This window comes from Leptosomus discolor, chromosome 6, assembly GCF_034619465.1.
Source record: "Leptosomus discolor isolate bLepDis1 chromosome 6, bLepDis1.hap2, whole genome shotgun sequence".
NCBI classification, from domain to species: Eukaryota; Metazoa; Chordata; class Aves; order Leptosomiformes; family Leptosomidae; genus Leptosomus; species Leptosomus discolor.
In genome coordinates this window covers 47399071-47417107 of record NC_141396.1, presented here as the reverse complement: position 1 = coordinate 47417107, position 18037 = coordinate 47399071, and the positions used below count along the sequence as shown (strand labels likewise).

The 18037-nt window shown below is 42.1% G+C and overlaps 1 protein-coding gene across 1 annotated transcript in view; it reads right to left on the bottom strand.

The window, feature by feature from the left end:
• Window positions 1-17565, bottom strand: part of SPAG6 (sperm associated antigen 6) — a 33687-nt gene extending 16122 nt beyond the window's left edge. Inside the window, exons 1-4 of the mRNA XM_086466754.1 lie at window positions 17541-17565; window positions 17354-17449; window positions 7331-7497; window positions 3551-3734 (exon numbers count right to left, since the gene is read on the bottom strand). Coding sequence (XP_086322880.1) covers window positions 3551-3734; window positions 7331-7497; window positions 17354-17449; window positions 17541-17565 — 472 coding nt within the window. The remainder of the gene's footprint in view (window positions 1-3550; window positions 3735-7330; window positions 7498-17353; window positions 17450-17540) is intronic.
• Between the last annotated feature and the right edge of the window lie 472 nt (window positions 17566-18037).

Below are 18037 nucleotides of genomic sequence, written 5' to 3'. Positions count from 1 at the left end.
TCCTCAGAGAAGGAAAATCAGCTCTGAACAAATGTCATGTTCAAGTAGTGGAGCAGCAGCAAAACCTTCTTTGCTCAGAAACAAATGCAAGTTTCACTCCAGACCAGGGTTCTCAAACAGACCCTGCTGTGGTGGCAGGTGTATCCACAGGATATAACAGGTTTTGACCAAAACAACCACCAATACTGTATTTTTCTGAGGGCTGTGTGATCATGTAATGGCCGCATAGGAAGACTCTAATCCCCACAAGTAGGCCAAAGGCCGCACTTCAAAATCACAGGTTTATGAACACCACCACAACCACAGTGCTAAACATCTCACTGGAACCAGTGCAAAAACCTTCCATCAGGAGGAGGATTGAGGTCATTAACTATAGGGCAAGCTTAGATCCTGGAATAAGACAAAGTTACTGCTAGACTCAAATCACTGAAGAGCTGAGCAACCTGGTCTAACCATGTAGCTGACCCTGCTTTGAGCAGGAAGCTGGACTAGAGATCTCCCAAGGTCTCTTCCAAGCTGAGCTATCCTATACTCTAAGAGTACCACTGTATGACACAAAATAAGCATAAGTCCAGTCTCAGCAGTATGCTTGAGTATAAACAGTGGTGTTTATTTTTGTTTTCCTACTCATTTACAATATGCTGAAGCAGATAAGAGACAATTAATAAATGACACCTTTTATGTAGGCAAAGCAAATGGAAAGCTAAGTTATTCACATATCTCAAACATAAGAATTTTGCATTTTAAAAGTAACCGAGTATGGTATAAGTAAAAATTTACAAAATATTTTTCATTAACCTGATGGTATCTTGATGATATTTGAAACACTGTACACTTCTTTTCAAACACAAATAGTAGAAATAATGAATGGCAAAAATTACAGCACACTGACCTGCATACTTTGGAGTAAGATCAGGTCTGAAATTCAGCTCAAAGGGATCTTCAAGAAAGCAGAACAGCAAGAGCTGTTCCTAAATTCTGGAGTCTGACCTGGCAAGATTTCTAGTGTCTTGAAATCTCGAGACATCTGTCTTGACCTAAAATCTCACAGGCCCTCTGGAGACATCTGTTCACAGAACTGCATTTTAAGAGATCGTTGTATGCAGACAGTAGGGAACTTGCTAACCAAAGAATGTTTTCATCACGAAAAAAAAAAAAAAAAGGCTTGATTTCTCAAAATGGAAGTCTTTTCATGAGAACATACACCACAGTTCCTAGCGAGCAGCTTTATCAGGTCATGGATGGAATTTCTGATTAAAAGCAGAGACCCTCCCATTGCAAACAGTTATCGCTGAATGCTGGGAGCCTTTTCTTGCATTCAGGGAGACAGAGGTTCACATCCTGTCTAAGATAGATCAGGACTTCAATCTGTCTCCCGCATACATCCCAGACATATGCCCTAATTATTGAACTTTTCTTACTGGGGCAAATAAGCCCCCTTACCCCTCAGTCTTTTCAGGAGAGAAAAAAAAAAAAAATCTTGTCTTAAAAGTTGTCCCAGCTCGGAACTGAAACAATTTTTGAAACTAAAAAAAAAACCTTTTGTGGGTGGGGAAAACCATTTCACACACAGCTCTATGTTTAGAGTTTATGCTGCAATATGTGTCCACCGACAGTCAACAACAGAAAATCATAACTGACAAATTTTGTCAACACAAGCATGTGAGTCTAATCCAGAGTTTCTCAAACAGTAATGACCAGATGTTGATAAGAACATCTTTGTATCCCATCTCCAACAATATCCTGCTGCAAAGGCATGTTTATAGGAGTGTAAAAAACATACCAGGCACAGAGCGATCTTTCGTCAGTACAACTTCTCTACTTTCAGTAATCATTTTAGAGATTTCCTGTGACTGTGTTACAGAAAAAGGTAAATCCCTCAAACTGGCCATAGCTGGGCAGAGGAAGAACAATTTTTCCAGGGCATTCTTTTTGTTGTTCTTTCTTCGTTTGTTTGGGGTTGTGCGTTTTGGGGAGGTTTTTTATCTGATTACATCTAGCTATCTGTCTATGCCCTGACGCTTGCAGCTTGGTAGCACTCGCAATTTCAACCTAATTTCTGAAAATGCTGTTCTTATTGCTGGCATAAATTGACATGAGACATGTATCCATTCACTGTCAGTGAATAAATAATTCATAACCATGGGATAAAAATTTGTATAAGAAGTTTACCATCTTCAATACCCCCCACACCACCTCCATCTTTGCAGACAATGCCTTCACAGACTGAACTGGATCACCCTAAAGATCAGCCAGCATTCATGCAGTGAATAGCATGAAGGGCAATTGAAGTGAGTCAATATTGATTTACTGACATAACAAAACTACAGAAATGTTTATGTTAAGAGTAACACAAACACACACTTATACAAACAAACACTTTCAAATGACACTTAACCAAATATCTTTCAGATGAAAGCAACAATTATTTTCCACCAAGGGTGGGATTCAGACCCAGTGACCAAGAGATAAAAGATCTTTGCCACAGAGGTGCCCCAAGAATGAATTTGCTCCCCAGAAAAAGCAGTCAGTTAGGAAGGTGCTGACAACTTCGGAGTCTGTCACAGTAAGTTAACCCTCTCTCTAAGCAGAAAGAGGAAATCCCTTGTGCCTTCTGCAGTCCAACACTCCATACCGACAAAAAAAAGAAAGAAAATCACTTCCAAATTCAGTCGATGTACAATTTAGAGACAAAACCAAACATAAACGCACGAGTTAATGTTATGATCCTAGAATAAGTTTAACTTTAAACAATATAAAGCTATTTCTCCCACCCTTTCCAGCCAGCAGTTTCTTCCCTCAGTTCTTCAATTCGTAACTCTAAACTTTTACTTAAACTATATAAATAGCAGGTAAAAGAATTATCAACCACACGGATCAGCTTTTAAATAGGAACATGACACTGACAGTGAGTTATACAACTGCCTGTGAGACAGCAGTGAACTGCTCGATATCGGATTCCTAGGATCTATTCCTGACTCCCAGAGAAGAGTGTGGTCTACTGGCTAATGATAATACAGTCAGTGCAACGAATTTGGCACATTTATCCTGCAGGCACTGCTGCAAGCTGAATGAAACTTGGTTCTGCCTAGGCTTCTCCATTTTACCATGTATACAAAATATGAACTAATGTCAAGCAAAAGAAACTTTGTTCCACAGTAACAGTTACACGATACATAAAGACTCTGAAATATCTTCATGAAGAAGAATAAAGCAGAGTGTTGTTTCCTGGTCACAGGCCAAATGCACCTCCTCATAGAGCACCTCTCATAACTGTGCACTGCTGGCATCAGATATTCCAGTTTCCCACAAAAGGTCCAGCATTGTTATAATTACAGTAGGTTTTTATTCTAAATTTAAAATATTATACCAATAGAGAAGAAAAAGCATCTTGTTCTCTTTATGAACACTTGGCAGTGCTAGGTTAATGGTTGGACTCAATGATCTTAAAGGTCTTACCCAACCTAAACAATTCTATGATTGCAATAATGCAATTTATTACAACTCACATAGCACTAAGCTGAAAGAAAACACATGTGAAACCTGTTACCTGAATTGTGTCGGGCAATATACCCAAGTGCCCAAGATGCAGCTTCTTTGACTCCAGGGTCAAAATCTTCCAAGCAAATCACAAGCATTTCCAGTGCTCCACACTGAACTATTGCCTGAGCTAGCTGCGGAGAATGTTTACCAACTGCCCTTAGCACAAATGCAGCTGCCTTCTTGTAGAAACGCTGTACAAAGTGGAAAAATAAAATAAAAAAAAAAAAAAGAAGCTTTTACTAACATTAAGTAGTTCACGGTATAACACAGTACAGACATGTATGAATTAGGCTTTTTTAGTAGCAGCAGTATCTCATACAGATCCAAATCAGGACCATCAGACATCACACAATGAACCTATAGTTGTTCTTGGAGACAACTCATGATCTAAAATTTGCAGTAAGTGCGTAAACAAACAGAAAAAATAAGAGGGCTAAGAGGATAAGGGGAAAAGATAATAGTCTAGATACGTCTGTTTGTTTAAGTGAGAATGGAACGATAAGAGCTGCAAAAACAATAGCTCTTAACATATTTAACCAGATTACACAGGTTATGCAGGGCAAGCTCCTAAAATAATTTTACCCATCTGTGACAGTTGCACGGTTTCACAATTTCTCATGTATACACTCTCGCAACATCTCTATGAGAAAACATTGTTTAGATTTACAAACAGGAAACTGAGACACAGAGAATTAGATCCAACAAAAGGGAGGATCCAAATCCTGAAATGCCTAAATATTGCCTAAGCCCACAGCTGAGACCCTGAAAACACATCCCACCAAACAGCCAGCACTGGATGACCCTCAGTTTTGACTAGATAGCTTGCAATTTTACTCCTGCACGTGTTCAGAAACAGCTCATTTTTGACAAGACTAAGCGCCTTGGCACCTCTGTCAACTTATGTTCGAGCAAAATGCAAGCACTTGTCTCAGTTCTACCCATCTCTCTCAGTGCTGGACCAAACACGTGTTTTCAGCATATATATCATGTATGATGCCACAGACACTATGCGGTTCCACGCAAACTGCAGTGGTGGTTGTACTTTCTTCTAAAAGCACAGTTAAAGTCTTCCCCCAAAAGTCACATTTCAGTCTCCTCCTGCAGTTTCATAATGGAAGCAGAAGATTAAATTTCTTCCCCTGCCTTACAGTTTCAAAATCCAGAGGCCAGTTAAAGTACTCTGGCCAGAGATAACTGTGTTGCGAGAAAGACAATTCCCCTCCCTCGTGACACCACCGTGCAGGAATGAGTGCAAGATTCATTGGGACACAAGTAATCTACTGCTACGTCCACATGCCCAGAGTATGCTCTCCAGCCTGGCAGTTGACAGATCGTCCCTATGGACATGCTCCAGAGGGCTCTCCCCTCTGCATGCCAGCTGGCTTTAATCTCATTCCAAGATGCCTGATTCAGCCCTGCTCTGCACAGGGAGCCTGGGCAGTTTACAGAGCTAGATTCCTACCCTCAAGGAACCCAAAACTTAAACATTGCAAAGCCCACATCCCTTTTGGACCAAGTCCAGAGAAACAAAGAACCACGTGAGCGCTTTTGTGCATCCTGTAAGGTGCCCAAACACCCTCAAAATCTGATCTAAAGCACTGAGGTATGGCAACAGAGGAGTATCTGCAATGGCTCCACAAGAAGTAAAATGGGCGCAGGCCCCCTCCCTGGCCCTGAAGGAAAGTGACATAGCATACCACATCCATCCACCTAAACTCCTCTTCTCTCAAAGCACAATGGCCTCATCTACACTACTTGAAATGGTCCCTGCCTTGTGCTACCCCCTAAACCACGTCCAGGCATTGCCAAGTCGTTTTATGGCTGGCATTGGCCGAAACTGCATCAGAGAGCACATGAATGATTAAAGAGCACCGTTACCTCTTCCAGTGCTAAAACGTATGCCCTGACCCTCCTGAGTTCACCAATACTGATATAAGTCCTTCATGCCAAAAATCCAGTCTTCTAAGGCCTACAAGCAGGTACATTAAACATAATTTACAAGCAAAGTATTAATCATCATTTAGGGGGAACAGAAGTTAAGGGAAACAGACAAATGGTCAAATCCTTAGCTAACGTAAGTTACTGTAAGTTTTGCTGAACTCAGTGGAGCTATAGGTGTTTACACCGTCTATGCCTGTGCAAATACGGCTATGTTATTTCTGTTAAGTAATTATGCTCCTGGCAAAGAAAAACACTTCTTTATTATTCAAAATATATTTATTTACAAACAAACTGTATTCGCAGGCACAGTCAGAACACACTGTAAAATTGTATTTTGTTCAGTTTAATTGACAAAACATTGATCTGGGATGTGACCCTGTAACTGTTCTCCATAAATCAGTAGAATCAGTATTTGTGTACACAAAGAATCTGCTCCTTAAATATAAACGTTGATACACAGAGTGTGGAATGGAAACGTATCTGGGGGTGAGGTTTTTTGCCTATGGGAAGTAACAAACTGCATGTATTGCTAAACTCTGCATGAACTGGATAATGAGTTTCCTTCACTTGCCCTCAGTCACCAAGGCATAGTAGGCTTTCCATGACCTCACACTAATCTTGCTGCTGCCCCAAGTGATTCTGAATTACAGCCATCTCGATGTAACGACAGCACAGGCAGTAACATGGAAGAGATAAATCAGCGTACTCAAGCTAATTTAGTGAAGGCTTTGAGCTGTAGCAGGGGGGTAGTTTCCAAACCAAAATAGAGGATAAGGAGTTTTCTTCCCCTTCTTCCCTTCAAAAGAGAAATAAAATAGCCAAAATGGTTATAAACTTGTCTAACTAAAACCTTAACTTTCTTTCCATACTATACCAGTATCTTGACATCAACGTTTTTCTTTAGTTTGGTTTGTGTTTTTTTTTTTTTTTAATATTAGTTGTACAGGCAATGACCTATATGCACCAAAAAAATACAAGTACTTATTTATGTTTTCCTCAAAAGACTGAAAATTAAAATATATAGTTGTCCAAATTATTTTTCCATTGAAATCTTACTTCTCCTAAATCTAATAAATCAAAACCGCAACGCAAGTATGGCTGTGATATCACTGCACTTAACTCTCATCTGTCTCTTTCTTTTTCCAGTTATTAGGAACCTTATTTGAAAGTATTTCTGCTAATCTAGGTTAGGATCACCAGAAAATCAAAGCTGGAATATATGCAAAACTTGAAGAAGAATGGCAAGAAGAGAGGAAAAAAAAAAAAAAAAAAAAAAAAAAAGAGAGACCACCAGATTTATTTGCGTTGCAATTATGACTATACTTTTTTTGTTTGTTTTTGACAAATAGGAAGACAAAATCTTTCCAGTGTATTTTTCTGTGTCAGTGGTTTGATATTTCTCATGCTACAGATCTCCAAAAGGCTATATTTGGAGATACTAAGTATTTCTTACAGAAGTTCAGGTTTTAGATGTATTTTACAAGTGTTTGGTATCATCGATAAATCCTAGTCAATTATCACTACAGCTTTCAAATTGTCTCATTGTTAAAGAGGGACATTTTATAAAGCATCATTCAACATTTTAAAAACGTAACAGTGCCATGAATATATTTCCTATAGTGCACTAACAGTTAAGATGATATTTTAAAGTCAAGCTTATTTTAAGTCAGACTTAGGCATACCGTAGACATTGACCTCTCAGGGGTTCAAACATACATGCTGTCTCTGACTTCAGTACATTTATTGCTATATTAGAACACCAGCAGATAGCTGATAAAGAAATATTTCCCTTTCCCTGTACAATAGTTAGAAAAAACGATTACTTAAGAAAACAATGATGCCTTACGTTCTGCTCAGACAATGAACACACAAGCTGTGGAAGAATGTTTCCCTTCACGACTGCCTCTGCCAGGTCATCATTATAATTGGCAAGTCTCCCAAGAGCCAAAGCAGCAGTCTGTTGAATAGTTGAGACGACATCCAGCAAAAGAGGTTTCAGCAAAGACATTACACCTGAGTTATACCAGGAAGAGAAAAGCTCATTTGGTAAGCAGAAATTTTTCTGAACATTTGCCTTTATTAATGAAAACCTATTAAATTACTCTTCCAGGTAATAAGAACTTGTAGGAAATCCAGGTGTTTCACTGAAATGAAGTCAGTACTTGGATAGCACTGCTGATGCATAGCAATGTCTCTGCCCGTTTATTAGAGGTACAGAACACTTCTGAAACACAAAAGTTACATGTAGAAATAAGCTATATTCAAACATCTATAAAATACATGTCAAAGTATACACAAGAAAATAAGGTATATTCAAACATACACACATACACACAAAATGCATGTGTTAAAGTATACACAGGGAATTCCATCTGGAGGTCCTGGTGAGCAGACATCGGCATGTCACTCATTCAGCATGCCAGCAGAACCTCTACGTTGAATTACACCAAATTACATTTCATCTACTATAAATGATTGTTTTACAGACCAATATTCATAATATATTACACTCTAGATAGAAGAGTTAAAGATTTTCTTATCATATTATTATTTATGATGTGTTTTCACTGATGAATCCACAGTGTATCAGTTAAACATGAAAGAATACGAAAGTCTATTCTCTAAGGTGGTCTTACAATACATACTTGAAATTACAGGTGAGGTAAGCAGCCATGACATGAACCATTAGCAGTTACAACCTAAGAAAGTCCTTACATGGATAAACATCTGGCTAAAAATAGGAAGTGGAAGGAATAAGCTTTCCATCCTCGCCATGGCAGGGGAGGAGGTCACAGTGCAGCTCTGCAGGCCTCCGTGCTGCGACACGTGCCATGCAGCACTCACCTATGATCTGGAACAGCATGAACAGCAAGATGAGACTTCGCTGGTGACTCAAAGTTATTCAAAGTAGTACCAGTGAGGGAAACTATAAGGAACTACAGACTGGATGACAAAATGGCAAGTGAAATGGAGCACATATGGAGAAGCCAGTCCCAAGTTTGTACATTCAGTGATGGACCCCAAACAGATCACCACCACCCAGGAGAAAGATCTGGATGTTACAACAGACAGTTAATACCAGCTCATTGCTCAGCAGCAGAGAAGAAACTTTACCCACAGAAGTATACAGAGCGCTCAGGATTATTTGGAAAGGAATAGAAGCCAAAGCAGAGACTATCACTATGCTACTGTATAAATCTATCCTACGTTTAATATCCTCCTCTAGAGTAGAACTGAAAAAGGTTTAAGTGAAAGTCAACAAGGATGATCAAAGATGACCACTCTATGTGGAAGCTTTTGCTACAGTTGAACTAAGGCTCTTCAATGGGGATATAAGTGAGACCCACATGGTCACATAAAAATATGATTTGTAAGGTCTGGGAAGGGAGAAGTACTTGTACTGTGATTCTTTAAAAGTGCTGTCCCTGTGCCAGTCAGCTGCATGAATTAATACTTCTGAGCTTTATACCTCAGCCAGAAGGCAATGCTCTCTGAAAATGCACAAGAGCTACAACTGAACACCAAACTCAGAGCTACAGTCAGAAATCTCCTTATCAGCTGTCTCAGTTCCTTCCACTACATTATTTTGCTAACAAAGATAAAGGTTTAACTGGATGGTGACTGTAGAAGAAAGCAACACTTGCCTTCTCAAGGGCTCATGTGGTTATAAGCACTGAACGCAGGTTTTTTGGTGTGACAGTCCCAAAATAGCAGGATCACTGTCTGATGGCAGATGACACCCAGTGTTGAACAGGCACACCATGACAAGGAAAAGCCAAGGGCCTCAGAGCAAAGAATAGCGCAAAGGGATGGAGGCTATAACAAGTTACACCTGTAGCATACTTCCGTATACAAGGGCATGCTGAAAAGACAAAAAGTTGAGCAGCCGTGTAATTCTCACAGAGACCATTTATTTTAAATTAAAACCAAATTGCTCCTAGTAAAAAGAAAATAGCCTAATAATCTATACATGGCTCTGAAAGACGTGGGGGATGAGTAAAACTAACTATGGAGACCATGCTGACCACCGATGAACTTGTTCTGGGAAGGTCAATATTCCAGGCAGAAGCTATGTTGCTGTGAGAGGTACGGCCTCCTGGGATGTTCACAAGTCAAAATAACACAGGGGGCATGCAGTAAAAGGAGAAAAGAGAAATTGAATTGTGTTGTCTAATAGCACTACAGAAGCACCAAAAAAGGCTCTGTAACGTACATTAATTGAACTTGTACACGTAGAACCTATGGAAATAGATCTGTAGTATAGCTGGAGCTTGCTTGCACTTCTTTCGAAGCCACTGAGAGCTAAAAGAGGCCTCTTGTACCAACAGACAAAAGCTAGACCCTCCAGTATTGTTAAGATCAATGTGAATTCATTTAGCACTTCGCAGAAATCACTACTTCAGAACATGGTCATCACATCTTCTCACAAACTCTCCCAAACAGCAGGTATGGTCTCATTAGCAAGTTATGCTTCATATCAAAATCCACTAAGTACTTCATATGACAAATTAAAAGTAAAACTAAATAAATGTGTGAGTTGGGGCCAACCCTGTATATCATCTACAGCGAGCTATCATCTAGCAAGTCACCTGCACTCTCTATGGGAGGGCATTTTCTTGTCCTCCCCTCTAACATCAGTTGTATGGTCAAACAGCTGCTGACCTCATGCTGTTCTGACTATTTACACCAAAGGTCTTACAGCAAACAAGAACAGTTAGGAGTAGTACACTTGTATTTAGTGTACAGACATTACATTTGAAACAGTAACTTGAGATAATATGAAAACAAGGTTCTTTAATAAATAAAAAAAAAAAAAAAGAAAAAGAAAAAGTTAGTTTTACTGATATTAAAGAGACTGTTAGAAGTGGTTGGGAGAGAGGGAAAGGAACTCTTCAGTGTGCAGTGTCCTGACCCTAGAAAAGCCAAGAGCCAAGTGAGACATTCAACCAGGATGTCACAGACAGTTTAATTCTGGTGATGGTCTCAAAATCCAGTGACGTTTAAACAGACTAGAATCACCTTACCCAGGAGGAACCCATGAGCTAGATCCAGACCACGTGACCTGTTTCTGGCCTGCATGACATACCTAGACACTGCAAAATGTAAAACCATGTTTAAGAAAGTTTACATATACACATGCTTTGAGTTGTCCCAAATATGAGATTTATATCATCTGTATTTTCAAGATCAGCTGATACAGATTTTACTTTTAGAATAGCCTAAACAGCCTTGAGCCTCAAAATGCTTCCAAGCAGCATGCCTCCCCATGACCAATACCATTCATTTCACGGTAGTATAAATGATGTAAAGCTTGGTGATAACATTTAAGTGTCGGCACAAAATGTTCTACTGCAGATTATTTTAGCTGATGAAACTGAAATTGAGGAAAGAGATGAAAATGAAATTGGAGTTACTGGTTGAAGATGCTAAAACAGGATTGAAAAAGGAACAGGGAATGGATGGAAAAGGTTTAGAAATAATAGAAACTGTGCTGATCCTCAAGGAGACTATATTTTCCCAAAGTGATGCCTGATTGTGAGAAAAGACAGTGAACAAATAATTATCATGACAAGAGCTTTGGAGGAATAAGAAAAAGAAAAATCAATTCCTGTTGCTGTACAAGCCTTACATTGACATCAAATTAACTGAGAAATTAGAGAAGTATATAGGCCTAGATTATGCCTGTGCATTGAACACAATTAAAAGCTCCTACCTCTACTTCCCACCTTCTCTAAAACCAGTTCCTTTCTCTGCATCGAGGTGCTATCCACCACCTCTGACTAATGTGCATGACCAACTGCTTGAGTTTTCACCATTGTCATGATTTCTACATCTTCAGCAAACAGAGTATTTCTTTCTTCACACTTAGAAAAAATAAATAACTAATTCTGAGAGCATGAAAACAGATACACAGAGATTATACAGTGTCCACTAAAACACCTATAGGAAAACCAAGATGTCCACCTTTCCTTCTATGAATTTTGAAGATAGTGATGGAAAGGACAGATGTGCCTGACACAGGAGGAAGCTTTCCTGTCTGAGCCCAGCTCTTTTTCTCAGAGACGGCTGTATTTGGTGAGCTCCTCTACTTGACCTCTTCCTTTCTTTTGACTGTCCTGTCTACAGCAAAGTCTACCTCTCTTTTCCAAAGAGGCCCAAGCCAGGATTATCAGCATTTTGAATCAAATTCAAATTTATTTAACATTATCTTACAGCAGGAAAATAGGTAAGAACCTTACAACAACTTCCTTTTACCTCTACCATTCACTCAAGTGAACAGGGCCATACAGAACAGGGAGTAGTAATGTCTTTAGGAGAACTCTTTGGTCTTCTTCTAAATAAGGCTGTTGTGACAGAAGTAGGAAATTCATTAACTCTAATTCAAAGGCAGCAACACAAAAAGCAAACTACAAAATGAGGCTTTTAGACCATTGGACTAGATTTGTTTTGGAAGTGTTCCCACTAGCAACTGAGAAACAGAGTAACAAAGAATTACTGCCAAATACCCTCTCTTGTATCACAGAACCTTGACTGACCTTGGGCAAGGAACGATTCCCCTTTCTGTCCTCAGTTTCCCACTCAGATTTGTTTCAAAGAATGACACATTTTAGAAGCTGAATCACCCTTAACACACACTTCTCAAGGGGAGCTGTGGTGCACAGGCCTGATGCACTTTTAGCAAGCAAGTGCTGGCTGCTGCCTATCCAGAAAAAATACCCCACTCAGGGCAGCAGCAGGTTCCAAGGTTTTTTTATTCCAAGTTTCTGTAGCCAAACAAACAGTCACTATTCTGGAGATACCAATCTTCATTTGGTCATTTTGATTTCTTGGGGAAAACCACCTGGAAGTCATGCAGAATCCCTCTACTCTCCCCCCACCCCCACCAAATCCTTGTCAAACTGGAATAGTCACAAGTCAGAGAAACATCACTCTACATTTTAAATCCTCTCCATTTCTGCACCTGAAGATGACCACTCCTACCCTATTCTCCATCCTCAAAACCAAAATTTATTAAAAATGTAGATGTGGAAAAAAGTCATTCTACAATAATGTTGTCTCTGGACACACTCTTATCTTGAAGGCGCTGTCCTTCTAATTTATGCTTTGGATCAAATATAGCATTGTCTTTCTCAGCTTTGTGTGCCACCTGTTACACTAAGAACATTCGCTGAGCTAACATTAGCACTCAAATATCATATCACCTTGATTTTTCAGGGCTCCTTATGTCAAATCCAGCTGATTTAACAAGGAAATAAAATGGAAATTTATTTCTGCCTCACCCCAACTCCCTATCTTTCAACCACCTTTTCCTAGAAGCAGCACAGCAGCAACTTTTAAGTAGGAGATTTAAAACAGATTTCCCAGAAGAATAGCGAGAGAGAGAACTTTCACACACAGGGTCTGCATTAACGAAGCAGAATTAATCCTGTTCCAAGAGGGCTAAGTTTCTGAGAATGCCCCTCCTGGGGCTAGTTAGCAGCTACCACACAATCCTTCACAGACACACCAAAACCAAGGTGGTCACAAGGAGCTGCTTATTTTAATGGCCACTTGTTACGATGAGACCGAGGTTCCTAACAAATACCGGCTTTGAAGTTTTACTTGCTGATCTCCTCCAAACAGGCCAGGAGGCTGAGAAGAGGAGGAACCCTGGAGCAGTCGAGCTTTCAGTTTGAGTTCCAGAAAAAGACAGGCATTTACTTTCTACTTCTCCGCCCTCTCTCTGGTAGTTTCCTTAACACACAGCCTCCTTCTTCCCTTCATCAGGCACCAGCATGTCATCAAGCCTTGGGGAAAGCCACTCTCCTCACTTGATCTACTACAACTCCAAAGATAGCCTTTTGCCTTTCATGCAACATCACATACTTCCTCTCCTGCTTCTTCTCCCACTAACGCTCAGCAAAGCTTTTAACTCAATTTTTTTATTATTTTTTTTTTTTAAAGTAAACACATCCTTCACAAGCGAGGGTGCATAAACCCAAATGTTGCAACTGGCTATATGGGGGCACTGGAGCCTGTCCATGCATAACCACTTGCAAGGTCCAGACAGGGCAAGAACACAGATGCTTCAAGGGAGCAGCTCTTTTTCTGCTCTGCTAACTCGACAGCCATCCTCCCTACACACCCTACGCTCCCAGCAGGCTTTCTACAAAGCACTGTGCTATCAGAGCGCATTCTTTAGTATTATTTAAAACGCGGAACATCCTGGAATCCCTTTCTAAAGTCTGATTCACCTTATGCAAGGCCAAGGGTCCAACTGTCACATTCAAAACAGGTACATCTAAAGTATGTACACTAGAAAGAGAAGCTGAGAAAAGCACGAGCAAAAAGACTCACTGTAATTGGATGAGGGAAATAAATTTGAACAGCCTTTTCTCAAAATAAAGACTCCCAAAACTACTCCAAAGATTTGGAAATACAGCTTTTAAAGCCTGTCACCAGTGGAACAGCTCTGGAGCTGGGACAGGACTAGCGCTCCTGACATCATCTTTACCTGCATAAAACCAGACTATGAAGTAGGGGAAAATCTGCCGTGCCCAAGGCTCAGCAATGGAGCCCTAGTCTGATGCAAGGTACAGCCTCTTGCCAACACCAATTGTGAGGAACAGCTACAGGAGAGGGTGCCCAGAGGTAAAAGAGGAGGAGAGGACTGGGTCCTGAAGTATGGCTTGTACGGTAGAGTGCAAGACCTCAGAGGTAGCTCAACAGCAGGCAGAATGGAAAGGAGGCCTGGGCTCGGGGTTGCGGGCTGATGGAGTGGAAGGACGATTGGAAGAGATTCACTGGGAAAGGGTCTGCCGTTACACTGACATTTTTTAACTTCCCTGGAACTCTGTAGACTGGCCAGTGAGCAGGTAAGGCAGAGGAACAGAAGCTGAAGTTACCTGCCTGAGACGACAAAAATACCCCAGCAGCAACAAGAAGGGAACAGAGGCGTGCAGGGTCCCAGCACACAGAGCTCCATGGGGACACACACACTGCCAGGCCACACAGCTTCACATTTCTTTTTCCATGTTCCAGACTCAGCTTTCCCTATAACTTCCACAACATAATGCTTAAGAACGTGATCAGCCCCAAGAAAGGGGTTAAAGAGCTGATCTTGTAGTATCTTTACAGTCAAAGGCCAAGTTGCAAGACTAAACTGTTTCTTAATCCCAACAATATCCTTAAGTAACTTAGAAATTAAAAGCAACAATCCCATCACCACAAGCTCAAAATAAATGAACAAAAATTTAATTCATACTATGAGAGAATACAAATATGAACATCCAGAAGTAATTCAAGTCTTATTTTGATACATTTATTAATGCTGATTTGTAAATGCCTTTAAAAAAATCAAAATAAAATACTATTTCAAAGCGACTATTTATCTACACAGTGCTGTACTTCACAAGGCAGATGAAGAAAGAATTATGCCTTCCATGACTACCACTCTTAGAAACATAGTAGAACCAGCTCAGATTTTCTCTTGAATTTTCTAAAAGACAGAAAGCTGCCTAAATCTCAGTGCAAGAAAGACAGCTCAAGTTCACCTGCTGGTATAATTGAAAATAGTCTGTTTCTAGGATTTTAAATTTTGGAGGAATGATTGGGTGTGGAGCTCAATAATGCATTCCAGTATCAAACTTCATGAGCTGTAGCTGCCAAATGAATAATTGCTTTTTAAAGAACATGTTTAAAATTGTTACTATCACAGTAGCTTCTCCCATTCGTCAGCAGCCCTCCGGAAACGAGATTTGAAAAATCAATTGTCTGTCATTGTTCCAAGTATATATTTAGTAAACAGAGAAAGTTCAGGAGTTTTGGAGGAGGTCTGTTTTGTTTTTCCCAAGTAGCCATTAATGAAACATTCAAACAACAAATCCTGCAATTTTTATGCATTGTAGTATTTAATCATAAGGAACAACCTTACCAAAACCAATTACAGAGTTGGAAAACTCTCTGTTCTGACAAAAGAATTTCTCTGATCATTGCTTGCACTTCCCGCCACCAGAAAACCGTTTAGCTCCCAGGCACTAACCCCCAGGACATTCCTGACCACTGGAGAGCCAGTGCCAGTGCCTGTAAACGTGTCAAAGTCCAGGGCCAGATTCCAGTTCCCTGGTTACAACCGCTTTTGGGATTTCTGCTCAGTGGGAAAGGCAGCTCCAGAGCCTGATGAGATACAGAAGCCTCAGAAGAGAGATGCCCTGGGAAAAAGGTCTCCTGTTGGCCCTCTCTGACCTTCTTTCCAGCTTGCCAGTTCCCACCAGTTTTCCTTGCAGGTCATACATAGGAGTCTCCACAACAATGGTACTTTACAGACAAGCTAGCATAAGAAACTCCCACCTCTGACCCCGGCCGCTTGCTCCCCTCCATGCTGCAGTCTGCTGTCTCCTAATTTGCAACAATACCAGGGCTTGTACCTGGTTTAGTATCACAGAAGCAGGGCTTATAGCGTAGTAAAGAATTACTTTTTAAACACACTTCCACCTTCCATTATGTTAGCATGGTGTCCAGAGACACCTCCACAAAGAATAAAGTCTCAAATTAGTATTTATTTTCCTTGTAAGATACAAAGCATTTATCAAAAGGACTTCTAAAAACAGGACCAAACAATTCCTTGAACATTGGTCGTTCACTGCTGACGGTCTGAATTTTAGATATTCCAGGAATATAAACGGAGGCAAATTATACAAGAGTAGGCTATAGTACATTTTAAGGGCTCAATTTTGTCCAAAGTCAAGTCACAGCAATTTTACCTTCTGCTTCAGCCAGAAAAAGACTAAATCTTGACAATGTCTGAGCTCCAACCAAAGAACCCTGCAAGGAGCCCCTGACTCCTAAAGCTAATGGAAAATGACAGCAGGCAATGTTTCTTTAGCAAGAATTTAAGTGATAGATTTTTTCAATAAAACCACATTTATAAATAGCTGTAAATACAATAACAGAAAGTTGAAAGTATTTATATGATTGGTTTTCTTTTTTGTTTGTTTTTCTGGTCCCAGTGTATCTCAGAAAAGACTGACAGCTCCACTAGATTTGGGAAACAAGCATCAAAAACAAAATCAAGACAAAACAAAACAATCAATTCATGAATACTATAGGGTAAAACAACTACCAATGTATAGCACTTTTCCAAGCTGTCTTTCAGGTAATCAGTTACTGAGCACACCTTTCTCCTCTTTTAAGCTCAGGAACTTTGGCCAAGCAGAGTGGGTCTGCCAGATGCCAGCAGCACAACAGCTGGTAGAAGTGCTCCCGCAGCTCCTGTTTCTAAAAATGCTCAATTTAGTTCACGACATCCCATGGCAGCAATATAACAAAAGCGAATCCCTCCTAAACCGAGCAATCTGCTGGCGAAAAGCACGGAAGAATTTAGGAACAACTTGTAAAGCTAGTATAAAAATAGTTACTTCTAAAGAAAGCTTTTCTTGGCAAGTCAGAGCTGGCTTCACCGGGAATTCCGTTTTCTGTACTTTACACAGAGCTGTATCGGAAGCACGAGGAAGTAAACGAAGAAGTGGGTTATCCCGAGACATTTTCCCCGAAATAAAGTAAGTTCCGAGGTCACAGCCAGAGACATCTGTCTCAAAACAAACACGGAGACAGCCCTGCCCCCACCCAGGGCACCCCGCCCGGGCAGCCGACGACCGTCATTCACCCTCCCCCCGCGCCGAGGGACCCCAGAAAGCTCGTCCTGGCACCGCGGGGCGGGGGGAGGGGAGAGGCCAAATCCGCGGGGGGGGGGGGCGGGGGCCGGGAAGCGCCCTGGCATCCCCCCGTTCCCCCACCGTCGGGCGTCAAGCGGAGCGGCGTGGAAGCCCCGTGGGCGCGCACCACCCGGTCCCGCTGTCTCTCGCGTGGCGGAGGGGCGGCGGGCGCGTACCTGCGTTTTGGAGGGCCTCGATGTTCTGCGGCCGGGCGGCGAGCTCGGCCACCGCCTGCACGAACTGCGTCCGGGCGCGCTGGTACTGCTCGAAAACTGCGGACGGCAGCGCCAGGGCACCGGGTTAGCGGCCGCCCCGCCGGCCCCGGCCCCGGCCCCGGCCCCGGCCCCAGCCGCCCCGGCCTACCTTGCAGAACCTGCCTCTGGCTCATGGCGGCGGCGCCGCGAGTTGCGCGCCCGCGCAGGGCCGCACTGTGTACCCGTCGCCCTGGCAACCGGGCGGAAGCCGAGTTGCGGGGGGGCGGGACCACGTGACGTCAGCGCGGCCGCCCGCCGCGCACCGTCCCGCGCAGCCGGCGAGCCCGCTCGTCTCCGCGGCCCCCGGCCGTGTGCGGCGGCGACGGGACAGAGCCCGGGCGGGCTGCGCGTGGCGCGCGTGTGCTGCGTGTATCGCTGCAGGGGCGGGGGGGATAAACACCGACAGGGGTGCGCGGGGGCGCACGGAGAGAGGACGTGACGCCTCTGCACCGCAAGCGCACGCACCGCGGCATGGGGATGTGCCTGCGGGCATGTGGGCGCACGAAGTTACACATGAACGTACACAGGAGCTGTGTGCGCCCACCCTACGCGGGGAGCTGACGCCCTCGGCAGCTCCAGGACGGGCTCAGTACGCGGACTGGCCCG